The 19,937-nt window shown below is 36.4% G+C and overlaps 1 protein-coding gene and 1 long non-coding RNA gene across 3 annotated transcripts in view; one reads left to right on the forward strand and one right to left on the reverse strand.

Moving 5' to 3' along the window:
• The window catches only part of LOC141454741 (uncharacterized), a 113,235-nt gene extending 102,857 nt beyond the window's left edge, over positions 1-10,378 (forward strand). Inside the window, exons 3-4 of one of the 2 annotated variants that reach the window (XR_012458924.1) lie at positions 6,466-6,669; positions 9,785-10,378. This is a non-coding gene — a long non-coding RNA (uncharacterized lncRNA). The remainder of the gene's footprint in view (positions 1-6,465; positions 6,670-9,784) is intronic. The other variant, XR_012458925.1, reaches the window with a different exon arrangement.
• The window catches only part of LOC141454740 (LHFPL tetraspan subfamily member 6 protein-like), a 603,704-nt gene that overhangs the window by 271,959 nt on the left and 311,808 nt on the right, over positions 1-19,937 (reverse strand). Inside the window, exon 4 of the mRNA XM_074129307.1 lies at positions 3,163-3,329. Coding sequence (XP_073985408.1) covers positions 3,163-3,329 — 167 coding nt within the window. The remainder of the gene's footprint in view (positions 1-3,162; positions 3,330-19,937) is intronic.

Genomic DNA, 19,937 nt, shown 5'->3' on the forward strand with positions numbered 1-19,937 from the left:
AAGCCAACATTCATCTCATTTCTTCTTCCCTCTTTAGGAGCAATTGGTTATGCAATTTTTTCTTTGAAAAAAGAAAAAGGATATTCCTTTATATATTCCTAAGACGTTTATCTAGAATTTTTCCTGATTAAGGCTGAAAAGGGAAAGAAAAATAACTTCGGAGTGTATTCCAAGGACATTGTGGAAATTTGGAAAATGAACTAGTTTTCTCAAAAGTTAAGTTTAGCAATTTCATAATGAAAAAAAAAAAATTAGAAAAATTAGGATTAGCAGCTAGCTTTTCCACTTGTAAAAGAAGACAAAGAGGAAAAGCTGGGAATTATCTTCTGTCAGTTTAAAACGCAATTTATTTAACGCAAGAGAAAATAAAAACCTACAATATGAGCTGTTATTTTTGAAAGTGGTATAAGTCCAGTTTTTAAAAAAAATGAGTTAATGGTAATTTCAGTAAGATTCCTTCCATATTTATTATCATACATTCAATGGAGTACGATTTTTTTTTATAAAGTCAACAAAAGAATTTTGACTAAAAAATGTTATCACAAAAATTTGTTTTTTGAAAGTGGAATAAGTCCATTTCTAATAATTATAATTAAAACAACTTTCTTATTGAAATTATTTGTGATTATTGCTACTTCAGTGTACGCTGTTCGTTAGCAGATATTATGCGAACTGTAAAAGAAAAATAAGTTTAAAATATTGTGACGAAGTTGACCTGGGCAGAGAAGAAAGGCCTAGATTGTTCTAGGGGTTGAGCGACCAAAGTCGGTAACAGTAGGTGAACAAAAGGGCCGGTCTCTACCTAAGCTGGAAAAGAAAGGGCTAGATTGTTTAAGGAGTTTAGTGACCGTAGCCTGTAACGGTCCACCCTTGTGTAAAAGCCAGCTAAGAGAGAGGCCGCAGTTGGGGTGGTGGCAGTATGTGTTTTCCCAGCCAGTGATTGACAGGTAGGAGTGAGACAGACGGAGTTGGAGTGTGACAGAGTGTTGGAGGAGGGCGGCCCCAGCTGAGGTGGTAGCAGTATGTGTTTTCCTCAGCCAGTGAGCGGCAGGTTGGAGTGAGACAGACGGAGTTGGAGTGAGACAGCGAGTTGGAAGAAGGCGGCCCCAGTTGGGGTAGTGGCAGTATGTGTTTTCCTCAGCCAGTGAGCGCGGCAGGTGGGCGTGAGACAGACGGAGTGGGGCAGTCGCAGTTAAAAGGAGGCAGACACAGCTGGAGAAGTCAGTTAATTTTTTGAGTCAGTCGTTGGAAAGTTAATCTTTGAGAGTGAGTCTTTGAGTTAGTTTTGGAGAGACACTTTGGAAGTGACAGTTTTTGAGAGAGTCAGTGTTGCGGAGTGCTTCTGAGTTAGCCAGTTAGGCGGTTAGTTAGTTAGTGAGTAGAGCTGTGTTAGTGCGGTTGAGTCTAGCGCAATTCGGTGCAGTGCGGACCAGTGGTCAGTTGTGGAACAGTTTTGTGGCATTACGTAGTGAGTAAGTAACAGTAAACTGTTGTGACTGTTGTAAATGGTGACTGTAATGAATAGCGTTAGTTGCTAGTAAATGTTCATGTTAGTTAATGTGTGAATAAATCAGGTTATTACTTACAACTTTAGCGAGTTTTATTATTTATCAAACCCACATATTATTAAAATAACTAGTGGCAGGCACTAGTTGTGTAAGTAAAGTTTTTAGATAAAGATAGAAAAACTTTACAATATCTTTTTTTGCTTTAAAGATCCTAACGAAGTAATTTTCATTTCTATATTTTTAATATAACTGAAATAAAAAAAAAATAATAAACTTGGTTATTCGTGTATTTAAATGTCTTCATTTTAATTATTACTTTTTACATAAAAACCCATTTCAGTAAAGCTATAATGTCTATAAAAATATGGACTTAAATTTACTCCTGTTTCTATTTCTTGTAATATGTTATTTTTGAAAGTGGTCTAAGTCCATTTGGAGCTAAAAAAAAATCGTTTATTTTTTTAAGAATTGTAATAATTATTATTTCATAATAAAATTTAAAAGCTGTATAGTGTTAATAACATCACTTGAATAGATTAAGGTTTACGAATATTTTTAAATTAATTCAAATGCAAAACCTTAAATATCTCGATACATGGAAAAATGGACTTATACCACTTTCAAAAATAACAGCTCAATTATTGGTTAAGACCCATTCCTCCAAAATGAAAGGATCATTTCGAAATTCCAGAAATAGAATAAAAGCGAATGATGGTGTGGTCTTTGTTTTGAGATTAGAATAAGCCTATATTATAAATTCTAATAATAAAACCTCAAAATGAGTGTGTTTTTGAACTTTACCCCTGCATTGTTTATTGAATAGGTTATTTACATGTTATAATCATCTACAGGAAATTTTGTATATCCTCAGATTACTTCCAACTTCCTCTTGTTTTTCCTTGATTTCTTCCAAAGAAAATTAGTTCCCCTTAATTTCTGGAAATTTGGCAAAAACTTATTATCTGTATTAATAAAAGCCTTTTCATCCGGGAAATGTTTCCCTAAAAGGATGTTTTGATGTTTCATATTTCCTGTATATAAGTTTGTGCGTGCTTTTAAAAGTCATTAAAAAAAGCTTTGTCTAATTTAATAATAAGTACAAAATTGAAATTAAATGCTAGACAAATTGGGTAATTACAGATTAAAGTATCCAAGTTAGTTAGTTAGTTGGTTTAAATACGATGGAAATTTTGGTGGGCTTTTGTTATCAAGTAAAATGCGAGAACAAAATATTATTGCCTTAGTTTTAATGACTGTTTTTCTTTTATAATATAAAGTAAAACATTGTGAAAGTTTCCATTTTTCTAAATTGATTTTCTCACCGGAAAAACAGGTTTTGAGGTCATTACATATCGCATATTACGATTTTCTTGTATACCTTATTTAATGTATTGGCATTTTCCCTGGGAACTTTTCTATTAGTTAGGAAAAATCACTAGAAGAAACCACTTCCGGTTATCAAACACGCGCTGATCAAAAAAAAAAAAAAAAATACAAAGAGTTGGGGGTAACGAAACTGAAGACACTTGTACTCTGGACTGTTGGCGACAGTCACCCTCTATTGCTAATAAAAATATTTTAATCCAGAAAACTTATTAATAATTCACGGAAACATGAAAATACTGGACACAAAAAGAGAAATAGAAACCCTTACCTGCTGTTAGTTGAACAAGACCGGAGATCCTTGCGGTAATATTGTGTATAACATCCGGTATGCAGATGGCACTGACCGCTGTCACAGCAATCAGTAGGCTAAGTCCGCTGGCTAAACCAACCAACAGAGTACTGATACGCCACCATTCGCTGGGGATGTCCCACCATCTGTAATAGAAAGAAGAAAAACAAACTGAAATAAATCCCAAGAATGGAAATGGATACCATTACAGGAACTGGATTTCTATTCAAGAAAGGTGATGCTATCATTTTAAGTGTTAATGGGAGCCTCAGAAATATCACTCAACAGGCACCCCCGAAATTTGGGAGCTCAATTAATTTTCCATAATGTCCCAGATCTGTCTGAGATTCTAGTTTAATCTCTCTTCAATATTTATTTACTACAACTTGAATGAGAAAACTGCGTCGTAGTAATCTAATAAAAGTGAGAAAAATTTTTAAGGTACATAGATATTCTTAGAATCTAACTTCATGAGTTATATTTTCGGCTATACAAAGTCCTGAAAATTCTCCCCCCCCCCCCATTGTATCCTTAAATCTGCACTTTATAATCTATAGGCATTTTGTCTCTACTATTCTGTTAAGAAGTCTCATCTTATTTGTAGATTATAGATTATAGAATATTGGTGAGGATACGAGGGGGTACCCAAAAATAACCGGAATTGCGTTGCCGCGCATGGAGCTTATGTAGTACGCATTTCTGCCGCTAGACGTGTATAGCGCAATTCCTTGCCAGTTCAGTCCTGCCTGTGTTGTCTGCCTGGCTTGTTCTGTTCATCTGCAGTGATTGTTTTTACCAGCGCTGTTTTGTTCTTTTTTCGTTTTTTATGATGGCAAGTTTAAGTGAACAACGTGCAGCTCTGAAATTTTGTTTTCTACTCGGCAAAAATGCTGCTGAAAGTGTTTTAATGTTGAAAACAGCTTACAAAGATGACGCTATGGGAAAAACTCAAGTATACGAGTGGTTTACTCGGTTTAAAAATGGCGACATGTCGATTGATGACAAACCTCGTTCTGGACGTCCATCAACTGCCCGAATCGACGAAAATGTTGAAAAAATTCGAGAGCTGGTGTTCACAGACCGTCGACAGACAATTGATCAACTGTCAGAGAGTAGTGGGTTATCTTGGAGCTCGGTTCAGCCAATTTTAACGGAAGATTTGGGGATGAAAAGGGTTGCTGCCAAGTTTGTTCCTCGAGTTCTGACTGACAATCAAAAAGAACATCGAGTTGAAACATGTCGTGCTTTGAAACAACAGCTTGAAACTGATCCAGACTTTCTGTCAAAGGTCATTACTGGTGATGAGTCATGGTGCTATGGTTATGACCCAGAAACAAAGCAACAGTCGAGCCAATGGAAGACGTCATCTTCACCCCGACCAAAAAAATGTCGTCAAGTCAAGTCAAACATCAAAACAATGCTGATTTGCTTTTTTGATGCCAAAGGCGTAGTCCATTCAGAGTTTGTCCCCCCAGGTCAGACCGTCAATCAAACCTTGTATTTGGAAGTTTTGAAAAGATTGCGCAATAGTGTTCGCCAAAAAAGACCCGATTTGTGGCAAACAGGAGACTGGTTCTTCCACCACGACAATGCACCTGCACACACAGCCATCTCTGTTACACAGTTTTTGGCTAAAAATGGCATGGTTCCGCTGCCCCACGCACCTTACTCGCCTGACCTGGCTCCGTGCGACTTTTTCTTATTTCCACGCATGAAAAAGGGCATGAAAGGTCACCGATTTGACAACATTGAAGAGGTCAAGAAAAAAACGAAGAAGGAGCTGTCAGCCATTTCTAAAGATGACTACAAAAAATGTTTCGAACAGTGGAAGCACCGGTGGGACAAATGTATTAGTTGTAATGGAGAGTATTTTGAAGGGGATAAGGTTGTTCTGTAAAAAATTTGTAAATAGCTTTTAAAAAATAATTCCGGATTTTTTGGGTACCCCCTCGTAGATCTTTTTTTTTATCCCATTCCCAGATGTCTATTCCCTACGCTTGGATGGGTAACACCTAACTGGTAACAGGAAAACCCCTAAAATAGAAATAGTTTTGAAGTTAAAAGGAAGTTGACATTTTAAAATCTTGGGCCACATAAAACTTTCAAATTTTGACCCAAAATACATTTTCCTTTATAACGGCTTCATTCTCAATATGATTTCATAGGTTTCCGCTACTATTTAATCGGAGTTTAAAAAAAATAAACGGTATAAACGCCAAGTTTTACGAATTTCTAGGATGAATAGTTGTGAGCATGGCTTCTAAAATTTTAACCCACTTCAAATATATTTCCTTCATTCCACAGATCTGTACAAGATTTTTCTTTACCTAGTGTATTACTATAGAACTATGAGCGAAATTGCAACATAAAAAATGCATTCGTTCTGGAAATTACAGGACGTTGAAATCCAAATAAATGTTTTTTTTTTTCATAATTCTCATTTTAAAGGATAGCAGTGTTTTCGCTTCACAATCCTATCTTATTCGAATCATCTCCCTTTCCTGGATGTAGGGAAATAAAAAAACTATATTGAAATGATGAATTACGATCACATGAGTATGAAATCTACGAGGTAAGGAAACACTATGTCGGTTGATGGTTATTTATTTATTTATTTTCTTGTTATTGTTGTGAACCGTGATTTCCTGTGGGATAGGCAATAACCGTAATACAGCCTGGCTTGGAATTATGTACATCTTTGTATGTATACATACAATGTTGGTAAACTTTCCTTGATGGTGAAAAGAAGTAACTCTTGCAGTGAAAATTATGTCCTATTGTTATATATGAATGTATAACATACTCGTAAACTCAAATCTACCGAAATATTACATTTTTATAGTTTTTTTTTCTCTCTCTCTCTCTCTTTCTTTTCTTTCAAGGATTTATCCATTTACTTTTTTCTTCGTCTAATTTTGGCAAATAATAAAAACAAAAACTCAATTAAAAAAAAAAAAAAATCTGGTAGGGAAAAAGTCATACGATTTTTTATTTTGTAATCGAGTGGCAACACTGGGGAATAGGAAGGTAACAGTAGGTTACTTTCTATTGTGACCATTAGTCCTCGTGTTGCTCGTTTCATAGTGGTGGTGTGTTCTGTTCCATTTTTGGGAATTTGCATTATTTATACACATTATCTGTGTTTCGTTTGTTTATAAGATAGGTTACACTGCAAATAATAAGTATATTTATGGATATCCAGCAAAACTTTTTCTGTATTAGCCAGAGTAACTTTCTAAGTAGTTTGAAATTACTTAACCTCAACATTTGGGAATTTTGCAGGTTACTGGCGCCCAACTATCGCTTATAATGCTGTCTAATTCTGCCATTGATGACAAGAAGAAAATTGTGGTTACTGTTATATAAAGTGGCAACAAAATTTAGAGCCAGAGAATGAGCAGTTATTTATTCTTAACTTCAAATGTCACTACGTGCGCAAAAAAAAAAAAAAAAATATATCACAAGCTCCAAAAAGGTGAAAAGACAGTAAGTAAAAAATTCTATATACAAGAATATACATATACGAGGGTCGTTTGAAAAGTCCGTGCAAAAATAAAAACTACTTAATTTTTTGGGGTAAACCTTTTTTATTTTTCAACATAGTCTCCTTTTGGGCTTATACACTTCGTCCAACGCTGCTCTAGTTTGTTGATCCCTTCCGAATAATAGGATTTGGCCAAGTCTGAAAAATAGCCATTCGTTTCTGCAATCACCTCCTCGTTTGAATAAAATCTTTTTCCCGCCAGCCATTTCTTCATATTCGGGAACAAATAGTAGTCCGAGGGAGCCAAGTCTGGAGAATAGGGGGGATGTGAAACGAGTTGGAACCCTATTTCCATTAATTTTGCGACCACAACTGCTGAGGTGTGAGCTGGTGCGTTGTCGTGATGGAAAAGGACTTTTTTGTGGGCCAATCGTGGGCGTTTTTCTCACAGCTCGGTTTTCAAACGGCCCAATAACGATGAATAATATGCACCTGTAATAGTTTTACCCTTTTCCAGATAGTCGATGAGGATTATTCCTTGCGAATCCCAAAAGACAGTCGCCATAATCTTTCCGGCCGAAGGAACGGTCTTCGCCTTTTTTGGCGCAGATTCCCCCCTTGGTAACCCATTGTTTAGATTGTTCTTTGGTCTCAGGAGTGTAGTGATGTATCCATGTTTCATCCACAGTGACGAAACGACGCTTAAAGTCCTGCGAATTCTTCTGGAACAGCTGCAAACCGTCCTTGCAACTCTTCACACGATTTCGTTTTTGGTCAAGCGTGTGCAATCGCGGCACCCATCTTGCGGATAGCTTTGTCATGGTCCAAATGTTGATGCAAAATATTATGTACCCGTTCATTCGAGATGCCCACAGCACTAGCAATCTCACGCACCTTCACTTTTCTGTCATCCATCACCATATCATGGATTTTATCAATGATTTCTGGAGTAGTAACCTCAACAGGGCGTCCAGAACGTTCAGCGTCACTTGTGCCCATATGGCCACTCCGAAAATTTTGAAACCACTTATAAACTGTTCTAATCGAAGGTGCAGAGTCACCATAATGTTTATCAAGCTTCTCTTTAGTCTCCTGAGGCGTTTTGCCTTTCATAAAGTAGTGTTTAATCAACACACGAAATTCTTTTTCGTCCATTTTTTGAAAATCACTCGACTTCCTCGATTCAAACGAATGCCAAACACAAAGAAATAGACCGATCTGGCTGAAACTTGGTGTGTGTTCTTCCAAGAGATGCTACTAACTAAACATAACCTCGATACGCGCCAGTAGTGCTATCTCTCTGACTTTGCACGGACTTTTCAAACGACCCTCGTATATCGTAGAACAAGTAAGTTGTTAATCTTACTATAAAAAAAACACGTGTGCATGACTATAATCATCTTCAAGCTTCCATTATTAACGTAGATTAGAACTTTTGTGTTTAATCTTGCTAACGGTTTCAATAATAATTTATTAAGAATAAGGGCGACAAAAATAAGGTTGAGAACCACTGGTTTAGAGGCGAAGTTAACGTACGTTTAAACTTTTTTTAAACGACCAATCTTTATGCAACTGAACTTTCTAATTAGTTTGAAAAAAAAATTCATTATTTTCAACTATTTCTTGTACTTTTAATTTTTTGAATTTATAACCATTCTGTGCACAAAAAAGGTGGATTTCAGTTGAAAAACTTATTTTTTTTAGAATTGGGTATTTCATTTCAATAAGTTATTGGTTTGGTAAATACAAAACTTTGTACTTAAATAGTTGTAGTTTGCTTAATTTAACATTTTCTCAATCTGTACATACCTGAGGACCTTAAGTTTTAATTCTAAAAATCCGTTCAGATTATAGACTATATGTAAATCCTACCTCTAATCTTCTTCATTTCTTCAAAGGGAGTGTATGAGTTGTAGGGTAAAGGTTCCACCTGATACCAGCTGTAGATGACTTGGTGGAACCAGTTTCAGCTATCCGCTACTTTTAGTTAATGAAATATTCTGTTCTTACGCTGATTGATATCGCCTACAGGGGATACTTCACACTTGAAACATCAATTCCGAAAATTAGACGTTATCTCTAACTAGGAATTAGGAATATTAAAAATATATAACTAAATTCAAACTAATCTAAGATACGATAGAACAGTTTACAGTGGAATTTCTTCGTTGATTAGAAATTCAGGATAACATTCTGGATAATTAGAAAACCAAGCAGATTGCTTCCTTTTCCTTAGTCTAATCCCCGGCCCCAAGGTGGATAGAATCTAAAGTTTCAAAGAGAAAATGAAGGCAAACTGGGAAGACATGACATGCACCCAGGATCATACCATCTACAGGGGTGGGGGAGAAGGGGTTAGCAGAGTCATACACACGTACGGGTGTACACAGAAAGGATCTGGGAGGACTGATTGTACCGCGCTCCTGTAGGAGATTTAACTGAACCTACTGCTAGAGGTGACAGGTAGGTGGGTAGAGTGGTTTTAAACGTGATATCAGGATAACAACCCTTATGCCAACCAGCGTACCAATCTTTCTCTGAACTGGCACACTTCGTCATACAGGTCTTTTTTTTGTTTACAGCTGTTAGTGCTAAGGTGATTTGTGGAATGGGTCATAAATTCACTTTTTTTGATGTTATTTTCGGTATAAGTGTTTCTGTAATTTCTATAATGCAAACTCCTAACTCTTATGCATGGTTTAGGAGGGATTAAATGTGTTTTCCGTGAATCTACATAATCCCTAAACCGGATATTACCATTTTATTCAGCAGATTATTCATTTTCTCGAAAATGGCACAGGTTTTTTTTTCTGTAATATCCGTAACAAGCTAATTTTTCTATTACAATTCTTTTTAGTTGAATTCTCTATTTTAGTATAATGCATGGTTACAAATTATACAGTGTTTTGTGTTAAATATTTTTGATAACACCAAATTGTTTCGATGTATGAGATTCCTCTAGTACATTACCTGACACCTGCTCCAGACAAGCTACAATAACATAATAATATTATTATACTCGTATATATTATATTGTGCTTAAATTATCATAATTATTGATATTATTCTCATATCTTGTGTTGTAATAGCGTTCTATTGTTATTCTTGTTCACCCAGGATGTGGAAGATGGTGCAACATACCAGTCCAATCCAATAACTCCGCTTTATAGGTTCAACCGGAAACTGTAGCAACTACTTATTGAGGCATATTTCTTCTTCTTTTTTTATAACATTTATTTTTCAGTCTTCGTTGAAAATTATTGTTAAATTGTATTGTGCAATTATTATAAAATTTTAGTAGAATTAAGGTAAAATAACATATATTGTACTTAAAATTATCGCAATTATTGACTCAATCTTGTGTTGTAAAGATTACCTATAAGTATAATTTTGTAAATAAATGGAACTTGCCCTTTTTTAATTTTCAGCAGTACTTTTATTTTAACAATTATTTTTAAAAATAAGAATATCAATGTAAAAATGAATCAAGAATAATAAAATAAAGAAAACTTAAACTCTATATTAGTTATGATTTATTAATTTTTCTAAAATTAAACCTTTTGTTTATTACACATTAGGAAAACTTGTTTAATAACACAGCTGAGATCTATATATATTTAAAATATAATCACATACGTAAAAATGAAAATGCCGTTAGAGAGCGGTAAAAAAAAACAAATATAAATAGTTCTAAAAAATGCCGTCAGAGAGCGGTATAAATAGAAAAATGAAATTAGTTCCAGAAAAATCCCTCAGAGAGCACCACTTTGTGGTGTGTTGTATTATATAATTAGATAAACGGGGGATGTAATTTTATGGTTACAATCGTTTACTTAAATTTATAAACCACTCTAATACACCACACTGGGTATTGGAATTGAACAATTATTTATGCAAAGTTAGATTTAATAGCATTATAGGCAAAAATTAGACTTAACTGCCGCCAATTAAGATAGTCATTCAAAATTCAAACTAATACCGATAGTTAGGAAAACGCTTAAAAAGTTCTAATTTATGGCGATTAACAGAAAGTTTGAAGAGGATATAGTCACGCACATGCATAAGATAAAAAAAAAAAACTTGTTCTTCGTATATTCCATTTTCTTATTACTGCCTCTAGACTCTTTAGAATATTTCCTTTAATGTCCCCCAAAGTCACTCTATGGCCCTACGTTGGTTGCCACTCTATTTTCAATGTAAACCCAATTTACTAACTTGTTCTCATTGCAGGAATTTAATAGCATTATAAACTTTAGTAGGGCACCAGGAAACCATCAGATTCCAATTGTCAAGGTACAAGAGTTTCCTTAAACGAGGTCGATCCTCGGCGAACACAGAAATAGTTAGGCTAGGTCCACAAACGAGATATGATTCACAGTTTATTCTACTTCGTATACAGTCAGAACACTGGTAAAGAATGTAAATAAAGTATAATTATACGTGACACGATTACGTTTCACTCCGAACAAAGATAAGAACAACATGAGATCTCGAGCTCATGCTAGATGTAACCTATTGCTACCTTCCTTCACACCGCTCAGTGTTGCCACGAATTACAATGTAATTAAAACACGAATTGTAATGTACCATAATTGTGTATTTAATAGAATAATTGACAGCAAATATTAAAAACTTTTTTAATTCATACTTTTTTTATTGCTTTATTTTCAATTAATGAAACAGATTATTATTTTAATTCATCTACTTGTGTTGAAGGAGAAGCAGCCACGCTATAAATTAAGTTATATCTGAGAAAACATAGAATCAGAGCAGGTTTTAATGGGGATACTTTTGCCTTCGGTCTTGAAACTTGTAACTACCTAAGCTTTCAAATCTTCCTTTGAATAACAGCGGGTCTTCAAGTGGTTTAAAGGGAATTTCCAATACCCGTCTCCATACAGAATCTGTAGGCCTGATCATGGCCACAACGGAAATTTAGGTATTACTACCGTTGCGCCAAGTTAATCCTTCTCAAGAAATTCTAAGATTACCAATGGTTGCCTATCTCTCCACCTCAAGATGAAGCAATTGAATAAAAAGCATTTATTCAAATCTATTCCATCATCGAAAACTTCAAAAAAAATGTACGCAAATAATCCTAAAACTTATACATGTAATAAATGTAAGTATATAAAAATTCTCCGTTAGTCCAGCTGGCGCTTGATTTTCTCAACAATCTTTCTACAGTACGTATTTTTCAATAATTAATTGCAAAAGCTTCCATATTTGCATATAATTGGAAAACTCTTTAATGGCATCCGGCCAATACTTTGAAAAGCTAATTAAGGCTTTGCCCCAAAGTTTGCCTAAACTTTCTTTAAAGATTGTTTTTTTTAATCCAGTTTTTATTGGCTAATTTTATTATTATTAAACCTAAAGTGTTTTTTAGTTTCTAAATTGAGTTTGGTAATTTTTTTTAAAAAAATGCACTTTGGATTTTATGGAATTTAATAGTGCTCTTTGATTATGGTGAAATGTGGTTGTTTTAAAGAAAGATTCAGGGAAGTAAGGAGACAATCAAAAGAACTACGAGGTGTGGCTATTAAATAACGAGACTATTGCTATAAAATATTTTATTTTAAATTTAAACATATTTAGTTATTATCACCTTCAATATATACCCCTCCCATATGCCTACAACGCTCCACAGCGAATTTACCATTGTTCCGAAACAGTGCTGGAAGCCTTTTTCTGTGAGCTCCTGCATGACGCGTGCCGCTTTTTCTTTCACAGCTTCAACGGACTGCTGAAATCGTGTTCCTTTTAATGCAGATTTGATTTTGGGGAACAGATAAAAGTCATATGGGGCCAGGTCAGGGCAAATAAGGCGGATGGCCTAAAACTGGAATGTTTGTACTTCGCTAGAAACGTCTTGACAGACAATGCAGTGTGAGCCGGCGCCGGTTGTCTTGATGGAGAACCCCGTGACTTGACACACTCCACAAATCGGGTTCGTTTTTTTCCTTACTCTTTCACGGAGTTGAGCAAGCACCTCACGGTAGAAATGTTGATTAAATATAATCGGATATTTTCAACCGTTTTGGACGTAGAAGGGCGATCCGGACGGTCATCATCTCTGATGGCCTTCTCGGCCATCTTGGAAACGCTTGAACCACTCAAAAACTCGCGCACGTGATACAACATTCATCGCCATAAACTATTCTTAATAAAAGATAAGTTTCAGTAGCGGTTTTACCAAATTTTGATGTGAAATTTCACGACAATTCGTTGCGCTCTACTCATGTTTTCGGCAAAACGAAACTAACACCTCTTACACAAACGAAGGTTCCAATCAGACAGATTTCTCTACAAAGACGTGAGACGCTGCAATCGAAAAAGAAGGCTTTACTCCTGCACAGCTGTCGGTCGTTAGGATTTGGCGCATGCATAGTTCTTCTGTAGCAGCATCAGTCTCGTTATTTAATAGCCACACCTCGTATTTGATAGTTTCTAAGCCAGCAATCTTATAAAGTACAAGGCCCATCACTTTTTGCACCTCCTATTTCTCTCGTTCTCTTACACCTAGTATAGAGGTTTTACACTTTCCATTAGATTTCCTTCTTCCTTTTCTTTTACATTATTTGTCTGCCCGACTAATCAGGATATTTCCAAAACTGAAATCCTTCCCCTTATTTAGAGGAATGTATGGACTGGAATTTAATCAAATTGTACAGATCATTTTGTGCCAGCAATCAGACTCACATCAGCTGGGGGAAATGAACAGAGGAGCCCATTAAGAAGTAGAAATGGAGATGGTCCAATGTTTAGAGATCTCTGTATAGCAGCATCGCTTTCACTGCCAGCTCTGTCTCTCTCTCTCTTAGTATGTTCGATATTAATTAGAAGCGATACTCATCTCTACTGACTGACTACCCAATCGATTACTTGATCATTACTTAATCTCTTTCTCACTCATACATACATCCATACGTTCACACAAACTTTAGCCCCTTCTCCATTATGTACAACCTTGCCTAAGAGCCTAAAAGGGATTGAAACTTCATCAATACATCCATTTACACACAGCTGATCCCGTCCATATAAATACCACTACAACTCTACCTACTCCTAGACACTGCAAAGTCTTTGCGGTTTTTGTAGGATTATGTTTTGATGAATTAGGAAGTTTTTAAATTAGGACAGAAAAAATCCTTAATGCGAACCTAATTAGAATCTGGAAATGATTAGAATGTTGTCAACAACCTTCCAGCTCAATTATTTATTAATTTATTTTCAATGTGGCACCAATAAATACGAGGTCTGACTAAAAAGTATCCGACCTTTATTTTTCCCTCGCAAAATAAAGATGATAGCGCGGCGCCACTGTACTCAGTAAAGGAAGACACCTTCATGCGCATGTGTGAATTTTGTGACTGCCTTCCAGCGCGTCAGTCGCTGCCTGTGGGTCACTGAGTGAGGTGCTACTCAACGTGTTCGTCGCATTACCTCTCAAGATGACTGAACGTGATGAGCAAAGGCACTGCATCAAATTTTGTCAAAAGCTTGGTGATTCTCAAAGCGAAACAATTCGTAAGATTCAGCAGGTGTTTGGAGACGAAGCGATGGGTGAAACACAAATTAAGGAGTGGTTCAACCGCTTCAAAATTGGCCGCACATCAGCGGAGAGTGACCAAGTTGTTGTCGACGGAACAAAAGTGCCTCCGTTTTGAAGTTTCACTAACTCCAACCTCTTGGGCAATCTCCCGCACGGTCAAGCGACAATTTGCCATCACCAAATTTCGCACAGTCTCAACAACGGCTGCACTCCAAACAGTCTGGGGGCCTGCCAGAACGCTGGTCACTCTCCGCTGATGTGCGGCCATTTTTTGAAACGGTTGAACTACTTCTTAATTTGTGTTACACCCATCGCTTCGTCTCCAAACACCTGCTGAATCTTACGAATTGTTTCGCTTTGAGAATCACCAAGCTTTTGACAAAATTTGATGTTTCAGTCATCTTGAGAGAATCGGCAATGCGATGAACACGTTGTGTACTACCTCACTCAGTGACCCGCAGACAGCTACTGACGCGCTGGAAGGCGGTCACAAAATTCACACATGCGCATGAAGGTGTCTTCCTTCCAGTGGCGCCGTGCTATCGTTTTTATTTTGCGAGGGAAAAATAAAGGTCGGATGTTTATTATACAGACCTCGTATCTTTAAAACTTACTTGAGTATTGAAAGTAGTTTTATAACCTGCACTAGTGAGTACAAAATCAGCTTCACTCAGAAAAAAAAGCCAGACAAAATACGGTAAGCTCAAATTTACTATTTCAACTCGGGTGAACCATGGAACCCGACATTTGCCTACCTGAAATGCAACTTGAATTAATTCTGTTTTCTAAACTACTTTATCCAACAAATTCTAAATTTAATGTCTTTTACTTTTTGGTGATTGATTCATTAATCCAAAACGAAGATTGTTGAAATGTGATTAGGTCCCCGAATGCTGGATAATATCTTTGTTTATGTTAGCACGGATGTTTATTCGTTATCTTGATCTATTTGGCTGATTTTCATCCATTATCAGAAATATAGATTAATTAGTTTGTTGTAGAGTGTTTTCACTTCACACAAGTTACTGTCTCGCACTATACCAGCTGACTGTCTGAGGGAGGTTATATGGTGTTTATGACTGTTATACAAAGTGTTTAATGAATCGTTAAACATTTTTCTTTTTTTTTTGCCTTTTTTTTTGGCATTGGCTTCCGCCATACAGCCATCATCGTCTAGTTGCTTATCACTAGAATATCACTCACTCTCCATTCTTACTTATAAATACATTCGCTTCACACATTCATCCCTCTACTACGTACAACTATTTACATATAAACTTACAACTAATGGATGGATCAGTACTCCATATTCCTGCCATCCTTATAGCTTAACCTAAAATTAAAATCACGTAATCCTTCTGTAATCATTTTCTTGCATTCCTTCTATAACTTTTAAATACATTCATATTTCATTGCTAACTCTGCTATAGATTTAAGCACATACTCGTAGATGTTGGTGGAGAATATTATGTCTTCGAAGCGAAATGGTGCATCTAGATACCTGTATAAGGCCGTCAAACATTCGTTTCCTTTCTACTACATAACGTGGACATATCATTATTATATTGTCCTGAAATCCTCCTCCTCATCAGCAATCTACGCAAAGAGGAGAGAGGACCTTTTTGTTGATCCTGTGAAGATACGATCCGCACACCGCGTGGTTCGCTCTCAGCCTGCTTATTGTCGTAAAAAAAAAACATTTATTAGTGACAGTTCCCTTAAACCGATGGTTGTCTAGGTAACTGATCTGCCATAGTTTTATAGAATCTCCCTTTATCACCATTACTGTAATCTGTCTGCCATTTTTGTAGTGCTGCTTTTGCAATTATGCAATTCTCATAGTTCAGTTCTTCATTTATTTTCGTGGTTTAAAAGTTTCACTGCAATACCCCCCTCTAGAAGAAAAGTCACTTCATAATACAGAAAAAAAAGTAGCATATTTAGCGGTTTCTAAACACTATGGGGAGGAAAACGTTATACGCCAGAGGCAGGCAAGAAGTCTGTTTAGCAGGTACTTGCCTTAACTAAAATTACTGCACATTACTCCAGCAAGGCCGGGCGGTCATTGGGGGGGGGGGGTGGACTTAGATCTTTTCTCTGGCCGATTGCCGATTGAAGAAACAAGGACCTGCTAAGAAGATGTAGGTGCTGTAAGGAAGAAGATGAAACAGCATGTGTTACGTATTGTGCCAGTTTGGAAGGGCTAGGTTAAGTTCAGGGTTCGGCACTTCGGGGGGAGGGAAGATAAATCCCTTGACGTCATACTTGGACCAGGAGCCTGTTTTCTAAGGTACCAAGCTACTCAAAACCTGAAATTGAGGAAGTACTTAATTATCCGGTTACCACGATAGACCCTTTGGGTCTCATTTCTTATCCGGTTGAAGAAAATTTATTATTCACATGTACCACAATAATGTTACAATGGCGTATGCTTTCTTGGTTTAATAATTTAATCTAAGAGGCACTGTGAATACACTTGCAATTATAAGAATTCATCTTGGTGTTAAGGAAGAGGAAATGAACGCGATACAATCGCTCCATCGATACACTTCACTTTCTGGTAATCGAATTTCGACTAAAATCTCAGTATTAATTTTAGTTTTGGGCGCCTAAACTGTTTTCCCCGAAGTAAGAAGTGATTTTCCATTGGAGGGAAATTGTATAGAAATAAACATTTGTTATAAAACATATTTTTTCTAACTCCAGCGAAATCAAAATTATATTTCCGGTTAAAAAACGCAAATGGCCTAAAATTTCCGACGACCATAATACTTCCTGTAGCCAGGTAAACTTTTCCCAGGTAATTAATTACTCGATAGATAATCATTTGTTAATTCAGGACCAATGAACTGGGAACGTACTACATTAACCTAGAGGAATTAGAGGAGGAACATGGGGATGAGAGATAGAGGAGAGGAGATGGTAACCGTTAGTTAGAATTGCGGGCAAGGGTGGTAGCCACTAAACTGCTGCGATCTAGCGAGAAGGGGGGGGGGGGAAAGATAAGTTAAACTGTTCAAAACTAGAGACGGTTCTGGCATTCCTTCGGCAACTTTAAAGGAATTATACCCGGACTGTTTAAAACTTAGACAAACAGTTTTCAAACCTAAACCCCGTCTCTGAAATAACATTGACTAAACACTTTAGCTACCAACTTCTGGGACTCCTCACTTTCTCACCAGTAAATAGTTTACTTTGACTAAAAATACAATTTCAAATATTTGATCATTTAATTTTAATCAATTTTGAATAATAAATTTTAATTCTTAAATGTCAAAACTTTGAAAATTAATTAACCCAAAAAGACTTCTCGGAGAAAACCAAACACTACCGGATGGCTTGATGGCTCAGAAGACTTCGCGGGAAACTTAAGTACGATGTTGTTAGACCTCTTCCTCTTTCAATCAGCTCTACGTTCAGCTTAAATGCCTCAATACCCTGGGGTTCCAAGCCCAAATGCTTGCCATTATGGTTTTTATTAACACGTGGACTGCCAACTACCTGAGATATATCGTAGGTTGTTTACTTGCCTAATACGCCAGCTACAAGTTATCTCGTAATACTATAGTTAAAGTTAAAGTACTAGGCTATATTCCCCGGGCTATACCTTTAATGGTTAGTATGAGAAATTTGCAGTAAAGTATGTTTGCTAGTCGCCACGATGGCCGAGCGGTTAGAGGCTAGACCCGCAAAGCTAAGATGTATTGAGGTACTGGCTATATTCCCCGGTCTATCCCTTTAATGGTTAATATGAGAAATTTGCAGTAAAGTATGTTTGCTAGTCGCCACGGTAGCCGAGCGGTTAGAGGCTAGACCCGCAAAGCTAAGATGTATTGCGGTACTAGGCTATATTCCCCGGTCTATACCTTTAATGGTTAATATGAGAAATTTGCAGTAAAGTATGTTTGCTAGTCGCCACGGTAGCCGAGCGGTTAGAGGCTAGACCCGCAAAGCTAAGATGTATTGCGGTACTAGGCTATATTCCCCGGTCTATACCTTTAATGGTTAATAAAAGTAATTTGCAGTAAAGTATGTTTGCTAGTCGCCTCTGTCCAAGACACCTAATTTGGTAGTTGGACGTAAAGCCCACCAGAAAAAATAGGCAATTACTTTACTTTTACTTTTTGTACTGTTAACACTTTGAAGCAAAAAATATACTGGGTTTGAAGAAAATAAGAAGAACGCATAAAAAAAAGAATATTCTGAACGTAATATCATAAACAGTAAAATAGAAAGGAAATTTGAGTGAACAAGGAGGCTGGATGCAGAGAGATAAAATAGAATTGGTCACTGCGTTTTGTAATATTGGATACAGGTACACAGAGAGAGAAGTGCGATCATTATTATCATTACAGCTCAAAAACAAACACACTTTTATATGAAATACCAAACGAAATTGAAATTTCAAACTGGATAAATACAATTTAATTGATATTTTGAATCCTATTTTGTTTGCGACAAAGTATCGTAAATTTTCATTGTGCTCTTTATAATTTCCCCAGGTTTTCAATTCATACATAATTTAAGTGAAAATGGAAGAGATTAAGCTCAGTACTTAGCGAATTCTGGATTTCAATGCAGATATCCCGGATTTGAATCCTTCCGCTAGTTCTTAGATTTTTCACTTCTTAGAAGCTTCTTACCGTTCACAGTGAGGCACAAAGTTGTCTGTAACGAGAGAACACTATCCTGAGTCCGGCAATGCACTGAAAAAAAAAGCTCTGGGCGCTAATGAACTCAGATGTTGACGCGCCTTAAATTAAAAAAAAAAAATTGAAGGAGAAACACAGACCACTGTTTATTACTGAAAAATTGCTGCTGAATTCAATTCTAAAATTGTATCCCCCCCAAAAAAAATATTGAGTCAATTTTAGAACTACAGCTAAATCCCACGTTTCCATATCTTAACCAGAAAATCGATTCAACACTTGATCGATTGTCTTTAAACTCTTGTCATAATCGGGAGAAAATTGGGGACAAAAATGTAAAATCTAAACGCGGGATTCCGTATAGCTGAAATAGGTGTTCAATTTTTGGAGTCCCTGGAAATTTGAGGCCCACCTAGTCTGCAAAAAATTGGTGGTTCTAAAATAAAAGAACAACTTCTTTCAGTTTTCTGACGACCATGATCGGGCAATAAATTATCTCTAACTAAATTATACTTTACTAACCGGAATTCCTGCAGTCTGGAAAGATCACTTCCGGAATATTTAATGATGGACATTTACGACGAAGCAAAAAAAAAAAAGAAAAAAAGAAAAAACCTCTGCTGGCAGTGACATACCCAAATAGGTAGTAAATCCAAGTCGTACAATCAATAGGGTGACATTATAATAAAAGTATACGCTCGTTTTCACGCTAACAAAAGCTCAGCAATAAAAGTTAAGTCAATTAGAATTCCTAAGTGAATGGTGAGGAGTGGGGAGGAGAGAGCTTTTTCGCATGATGGGACACTTTATTATAGGAATCAACAAGTGTGCGTCTGCAGTGACCAATGCATAGGGCGCGGTTGGTATTTTAATTAACCTGGTTGACATTTCCAGCAAAGAGGTCTAGCTGATCGTATGCTTCTATTTGTGGCTCTTAAAATCGGTGATCGCGTTTAAATCTACCTCGGGTAGAGGAAGTGAACAATACGACCGCTAGAACATCGTCTGAGTCACACTCTAATACTAGGATTAACATCTAGTGTAATATACAAAAAGGAAGTTTGCT

Source organism: Rhodnius prolixus, unplaced genomic scaffold (genome assembly GCF_049639745.1).
Source record: "Rhodnius prolixus isolate KJV_2025 unplaced genomic scaffold, Rpr scaffold_9, whole genome shotgun sequence".
Taxonomy (NCBI): Eukaryota; Metazoa; Arthropoda; class Insecta; order Hemiptera; family Reduviidae; genus Rhodnius; species Rhodnius prolixus.